Source organism: Chelonia mydas, chromosome 13, assembly GCF_015237465.2.
Source record: "Chelonia mydas isolate rCheMyd1 chromosome 13, rCheMyd1.pri.v2, whole genome shotgun sequence".
Taxonomy (NCBI): domain Eukaryota; kingdom Metazoa; phylum Chordata; order Testudines; family Cheloniidae; genus Chelonia; species Chelonia mydas.
The window spans coordinates 42,793,112-42,800,660 of record NC_051253.2 but is presented as its reverse complement, the minus strand read 5'-3'; the positions used below and the strand labels follow the sequence as shown (position 1 = coordinate 42,800,660).

Genomic DNA, 7,549 nt, shown 5'->3' with positions numbered 1-7,549 from the left:
TCAAGGTCCAACTGACTGATATTTGGGGTTCGGAAGGAATTTACTGCTACTTCCCCCTGTCAGAGCCTTTCCTTGCCGGGTTTAGCTTCACAGAAAGAGTGTGTGGATGCAGCCTATGTAGTTCAGACCATGTCTCTGGTCTCTCAAGGTCATTCTGAATTCTAATCCAGGTCTCTGAAGTGCTTGCAACCCCTCCCAGATTGGTATAATCTGCAAACTTTGTAAGTGTACTTTCTCTGCCATTATCCAAGTCATTTATGGAGCTATTGAATAGAAGTAGACCCAGGACAGATCCTTGTGGGACCCTTCTCCGTATTCCCTCCCAGCTTGACTGTGAATCATTGATAACTACTATCTGAGAACATTTTCTAACTCGTTGTGCACCTACCTTATAATAGGATCATCAGTCTATATTTCCCTGGTTTGCTGATGAGAAGGCGATCTGAGACTGTATGAAATGTCCTACTAAAGTTGAGATATACCACATCTATTGTTCTTGTCCCCACCCCCATCCCCTCATCTTGTTACCCTGTCAAAGGAGGGTATGAGGTAAGTTTTGTACAGGGAGACTTTGGCAAACTAGTAAAGTGCCTGAAACCACTATGGCTTATTGCTAAAAGCAGCCAAGTCAGCAGGCTGTAAATTGGCCATTCAGCACTCTCAGTTTGACCAAGGCAGGAGCGTGGGGGATGGGGGGGAGTTTTGGGTGCCACAGAGAGGGCAACTTGACCCCGTGTCCTTCCTGATAAGAATTGTGTTGAAGTTGCTATATACATGTATCTTAGAAGACCAGAATATGCCTCAGGAATGTCTATTGGGGCCCCAAGGCTGCAAACTCTGGAAAAACCCACACCTGGTTAATTGATAATCAGAAGGAACCTCTCGCTTGACCATTGAAACTGCTTACTTAACAAGTTCGCTTTAAGGGACATGTCATTCTATTACTAAGGTATAAATAAGGGGGGAAAGTTTTTATTTACTGACAGCACCTCACACAGAGTAAAAGTTACCAAGAGTTTTGGGTTGAAAGGGTAACAGGTTTGATGTGATTTGTTTTTATAAATCCATGTTGACTGTTAGTTGTCACCTCATCTTCTAGGTGCTTGCAAATTGATTATTTGCTCCATTCTTTCTGGGTACAGAAGTTAAGTTTAGTGGTTTATAATTCCTGGATTGCCCTTATCTGCTTTTTATTGATAGGTATCACTTGCCCTCTTCCAGGCCTCTGGGATCTCTCCTGTCCTCCGAGAAAAGGAGGACTTGTGGCACCTTAGAGACTAACCAATTTATTTGAGCATGAGCTTTCGTGAGCTACAGCTCACTTCATCGGATGCATGCTGTGGAAATCGCACAAGACATTTGGGGTGGGAGGAGGCATTGTTTCATGGTGTCTGTGTATAAAATGTCTTGTGCGATTTCCACAGCATGCATCCGATGAAGTGAGCTGTAGCTCACGAAAGCTCATGCTCAAATAAATTGGTTAGTCTCTAAGGTGCCACAAGTCCTCCTTTTCTTTTTGCGAATACAGACTAACACGGCTGTTACTCTGAAACCTGTCCTCCGAGAGTTCTCAAAAATATTCTTTAATCGCTAAGATCTCTTTGGCCAGTCACTTAAGTATTCTCTGGTGTATTTCATCTGGCCCTGCTGACTTGAGGACGTCTAACTTGTCTACATAATTCTTAACTTGTTGTTTCCCTATTTTAGCCTCAGACCCTACCCCATTTACACTGATGTTCACTGTTAGTCCTCTGATTAATGCTAACCTCTTTGGAGAAAACCTGAACAAAAATGACATTTAATATTTTGGCAATTGCTGCATTTTCCTGTGACTGTGTTTCCCTCCTCACTGAGCAGTGGTCCTTCCCTGTCCTTCATCTTCCTTTTGCTTCTAAAGTATTTGTAAAATGTTTTCTTGTTACCCTAAATACTTCAATGGTTGTGATGCTCAGACACTACAGTAATGGGGACAATATAAAAACCTAAGATAGCTTGAGGGCTAGAGCTCAAACATGGCTCATAAAGAAAAAAGATATGCAAATGCACATCCTTAATGCCCTGCCTAAGTCATTTAATAGCTCTGCACCTGCATGTCTAGGACACAAGGAGGGGTTCGGGCAGCTAATGCCTGGACACCATGAGCACTTTATCCAGCATCAACAGCATATTTTGGCTGAATTGTCTCTTCAGTCTAGAGGCCTTTAAAGGAATTATCATTTCTGACATTTTCTGGAGATATTGGGGAATATTGTGCTTTATGGGCCTGATGCAAAGTTCACTCAAGGCAAGGGGAGGACTTCCCTTGGTCTGAGTGGGGTTTGGAGCAGGGCCTACTGGAAAGTTGATTGACATTTCTGAAGGGGACTTAGGTAATGGTGTATCTAATTCCCCTTGACTGTACCCTTTGAAAATTCCAGATGTGATTCATGATACTTTCTCCCCGCAGGAGCTCTGTCAGAGGTCCAGCTGGTGGAGTCTGGAGGGGATGAGAAAAAGCCCGGAGACTGTCTCCACCTCTCCTGCAAAGCCTCTGGCTTCTTCATCAGCAGCAACTGGCTGGATTGGATCCATCATGTTCCTGGGAAGGGACTGGAGTGGGTCTCCAGCATAGATAGTGCAGGTACCCCATATTACCTGGACTCAGGGAAAGGGCAATTCACCATCTCCAGAGATGCCTCAGGTAACCTGGTGCATTTGCATATCAGCAGCCTGAAACCTGAAGATGCTGGTGTGTATCCTTGTGCTAGAGATATGGGATCCCACAGTGATTTACTTCGCTACGAATACTCTAATGGGATCCTGCGCTGGACAAAGTCACTAAAGATAGTGAAATACTCTGACTGTCTTCTGCTTCAGTCACAGAGTACAACAAATTCAGAGAATCTTATAAAGGTAGGGCTGGAAAAGGGACTTCAAGAGGTCAATGAGCCAACCCCCCTGCACTGAGGCAGGATTAGATATACCTCGACCACCCCTGGTTCTTCATCTGTTCTTAAAAACCTCCAGTGATGGGGATTTCACAACCTCCCTAGGTAACCGGTTCCAATGCTGATAGTTAAATATGCTTATCCTTAGAAAGTCCTCCCCCCACCCCCCATAGCTAACCTAAATCTCGCTAGATGGATTTTGCATTTCTTTATTTTCTAAAAGACACAGAATCATAGAGACGATAGTTGCTCGTGACGGAGAATCCACCAGGACTCTTGATCAGTTGTTCCAATGGTTAATTCACCTCAATGTCTTTTTTAAAAAAACACCTTATTTCCAGCTGTACTTTGTCTAGCTTCAGCTTCCAGCATCGGATCCTGTTGTACCTTTGTCTGCCAGACTGAAGAGCCCGTTATCAAATTTCTCTTCCCCACCTAGGATCTACAACAGGCACCAGTGTAAAGACTCCTTGTTTATTCCCCCAGCCATGGGACGGAAGAATAATCTAGTGGCTATAGCTTGAGTCTCGATATGAATATTCCTGGGGTCTTTTCCACACACACAAGGATGGGACCCGGGAGAGCCAACGTGCCAGGTCTCCGAGGGGAGAGCGACTCAGAACAGGACTCACTCCGGATTGGAGCTCACAGATGGAACGAGGGATCTCTGCACCGCAGCCCAGCGGGGCTGTGGGCAGGAAGGGGAGACGCATTGCCCGGGAACCAAGAGTGGTACCGGGTGGTGCCCTTGGGCTTCAGGCAGGTCATTTTCAGATGCAGCAGGTTGTTGGGATTGTCTCTGGAGATGGAGAATCTCACTCAGTGGGAGCTGCGCCCTGTAACCCTTGTGCCCCACACGGGCCTCTGCTTCTCCCTCGGCAGCCGCCTCCCCACGAGCGACCCCATGAAATCCCACCGTGTTCCTGTCCACAGCCCTTAGCCCCCTGACTGTCCCAATGCCCTGCGGGCCAGCGCTGGGCTGAGTGATGTCATCGGGGGCTGAGGGGCGGGGTCTCTTATCTCCATGGTGACTCTGTGACATCGGGGCACTTTATTGTGGGCAGGATCCTGAGCTGCACCGTTTACACCAGGGCTGTGATTTCCAGCTGTCAAATGGATGGAAAAAATTCTCGAGTCTCTTTGGAAAGTCCCGGCGGTGCCCCATCCCCAGGCGCAGCGGAGTGGGGTTTATTCCGGGGCCGGTAGATATCTGCCCCCCAGCCCCGCCCGGACCCTGAATGGCCCATTTCCACACCCCGGCCTCCATCTCTGGGATAGGGAAATGAGCCATTCAGAGTCCGGGAACGGAAGGGTTAAACTGGCGGGAGGTTTGTGTTCCATTCCCCCGGGTGCCGGGTCTCCTGCCCGAGCCCGAAGCAGGGGGTGTCGCTGCTGCCCCCGCGTGGCCGCCGGGAGAAGGGCGATTCCGCAGCCTGGGTTTTTGTATGATCACAAACCGGTTTCGTGTCACTGTGTCTCTTGCACAGTAATAGCGGGCGGTGTCCTCGGGTTTCAGGCCGGTCATTTGCAGATACAGCTCACTCTTGGAGTCATCCCTGGAGATGGTGAATCGCCCTTTCACTGCATCGAGGTAGTATGTAGTACTCCCACCGGGGTATATATAAGCGACCCATTCCAGTCCCTTCCCGGGAGCCTGGCGGACCCAGCTCATGTAAGCGCTGCTGAAGGTGAAGCCGGAGGCTTTGCAGGAGAGGCGGAGAGAGTCTCCGGGCTTTTTCACATCCCCTCCGGACTCCACCAGCGTCTGGGACCGGACACCTGAGAATAAAGACAGGCCATTAATATCGGTATAAAAACAGCGAGAACACAATATTCTTCTAACTCTGCCAGGTCTTCAGAGGAGGAAAATACCTTCCAAAGCTGCTAGAGCGACAATGACAAGGAGCAAAACTCCCATTTTGCCGGGTGCTGGAGGGGAAAGTTCTCAGGGGACTGGCTGGTGACTGCACAGAGCCAGGGGGCTGCGGATTGTGTCTCCGGGTGCAGCCTGGGCAGACAGAGGCAGAGATTTAAAGAGGAAACTGTCTCCCTCATTTGCATGCCCCGCTTTATAAGAGACACACACTCCTGCTGTCAGTGATTGGATTGACTCGCCCTCGGGCTCCCGTGGCAGGAGTCAGAGTATCTCGTCCTGTGTGTCTGTGCAGCGCTGGGCACAGGGCGCTGGGGTCCTCCTGACACTTTCGGACCCTGGGAGGAATGAACAGCTCCCTGCAGGGATTGTATTTCCTCGCATGGGAACTGAGGGTCTGGCTTTTTTGACCTGATATTGAGGATCGGGGGGACTCAGCCCTGGAGCCCGGTTCCACAAGCATAAGCGCCATGCAACATCCGGTCAGGGGGGCCAGTGTCCGGTGGGGGGAGGCGCGAAGTCTTGTCTCAGGGATCCATTGAGCTGGGCCCCCCGATTGAGGCAGAAGATTTCCCATGGCGCTGGGAGGGATTTGGGAGGGAAGACCCTTTCTCTTCCCGGCAGTGACCGACTACATTGAATGATCCATGACACTAGGAACATGATCTGAGCAAGCCTGGCTCGTGCTTTGGACCAGGTCTGGGACCCTGCCTGTGGGTGCAGGTGGGAGAAGCTGGCGAGCGGTGGGGGGAGTCTGAGGACAGAGTTAAGTTTTGCAGTGAAGCCTCCCTGACATTAGTGTGCCAAGAGCAGCGTCTCTCGGTGTTTTTCTTTAGGGGAGAGTTGAGGAGGATTAAGGCTACAGTGAAAGAAGATTATTATGCATGGTTGAGATTTATATTCCTGTTTATATTTCCATTCCCACTCCACTTCCCATTTACACTCAGATTGTAAACTGGGCAAGGGGGGGTCCCATCCTCTTTCTGAACTGGAATTGCCTGGGTCCATCAGAGTGGGGCCGAGCTAAGGGGATAAAGGTAGTTGGAGTGAGGACTCAAATCCTTTCGCTAGCCCATTTCACCGGAGTAGTCTATAAGCCAGGAAAGTTCCCCACAGTAGCTGGACCATTGCACCGCTTACATAATTGGCATCACGAACAGGATCCTATCCACAGGGTCCACCCCATTGGTTTCCTGGTTGAGTTCTGATAGCACTGTCCAGGCCTGGTCAAGAACCCTGCTCAAGAATGGCTGGAATTGAGGAACTATGGGCCCACTTTGCTGAACACGTGCGCAGATGATCAGACCAAACTGAGGCATTACAACAAGCTAGAACAGAACAGAGAGAAGCCGTATCACTGGCTAAGGCAGTAATAGACCATCAAGCAGCAGAAGGTAAGAAACCCCCTACTATTTATGTCCTATGGGAGCAGAAAGTCACAGAGTTTGGTGGCTTCCCAACAAGATCAGGAGACATTAAAGTAGAGGAGTGAGTCAAGTCTGTGAAGGAAAGTCCGTGTGTGCTAAGAGTACCTGAAGAGGATCATATGGATGTCATAGAGGAACACCTCAAGGGCCAGGGCCAAGGCCACAGTTAAGCTCATGGCAATGGCAGACAAGAAAGATGTGGAAAAGGTATTTGAATTCCTCCTGGAAGTGTATGGAGACAAGGTGTCACAGTCACAATAAAATAGCCTCATGGGAATGTCCCAGGCATGATAAAATTGCCCCCCATGAGGTCTCCTGGGTAAGCACCAGCCTTCTATATCACTGCCTCCTATATAGGCATATTCATAGGAAAGGATTTTGGGAGGGGTTGAAGGCGTGAGTGTGGAGTGCAAGATACCTTTGCAGGTAGTGAGAGGCCAAAGGGGGAGGAAGGGAGAAAGGAATGTATTAACTAGATGATCCAGCTAGGTGCGAAGAAAGGAAGCTGACTCCAGCCACTCAAGGCCAATGCACCCAAGCAGACTCTCTGATGCCAAGAAAGACGGGGGCCTGGATTCCAACCCCAACCAGCTGTGAGAACAGAGCAGTAAACTGAACAAGACTGCAGGGGATTGCAAAAACTAGTGAGAATGCAAAGATCAGTGAATGGGAACATAACAACCCTGAAGCCGATGTGTTTTGGGGAAGCCAAGGAAGCCTCGGAAGGCTGGTTTGGACTGATACAAAGAGCAAAGGGGACAAAGGTCCCTGGATTAAATGCCCCCAGAAGAACCCAGGACTTAAAACCCTCCCGAGAGCTGAAGCAAGTCGGAGATCAACAGCGGACCCTGGACGACCTGTGCACAGGACAGAATTCTCGTCCACCTCTCCACCTGCTTCTTCGTACGTTACACCCGGGCTTGGACAGCCTCGGGTAGTGTTGTATGAGTATGAAAGTAGATTAGGGCTGCGGCACTAATGCTTTCTTCCTTCCTCTGAGTGATGTGGGAATGCCTCAGCACTCTCCGCTGTTATTTTACTTTATTTTATTAATAAAGCTTTAAACTCAGTTACTTGGTGTCCTCCGTCATCTCCTTCCCTAACGATCCTGTGGCCTCAGCCTGATCACCTTATACCTCAGGCAGATTGGTAACTTCATCCCTCACAAAGGTACCTATTGGAACCAGACTAAAAGAGTTATTTGAGAGCAAGCAGGAGCCTGGTGAAACTGTCTGGGCATATGCATATGAGCTCCAGGAGAGAATGAGCAAAGTGGAGGGGCGAGAACCTCGATGAGTTCCAGACCCAGTAATGTAAGGTGT

At 49.2% G+C, this 7,549-nt stretch overlaps 1 gene segment (V, D, J or C); it reads right to left on the bottom strand.

The window, feature by feature from the left end:
* Positions 1 to 4,218: 4,218 nt before the first annotated feature.
* On the bottom strand, positions 4,219 to 4,945 carry LOC119567978. The segment is given in 2 exon segments: positions 4,219 to 4,706; positions 4,800 to 4,945. Coding segments are annotated over 2 exon segments (534 nt in total).
* Positions 4,946 to 7,549: the final 2,604 nt, after the last annotated feature.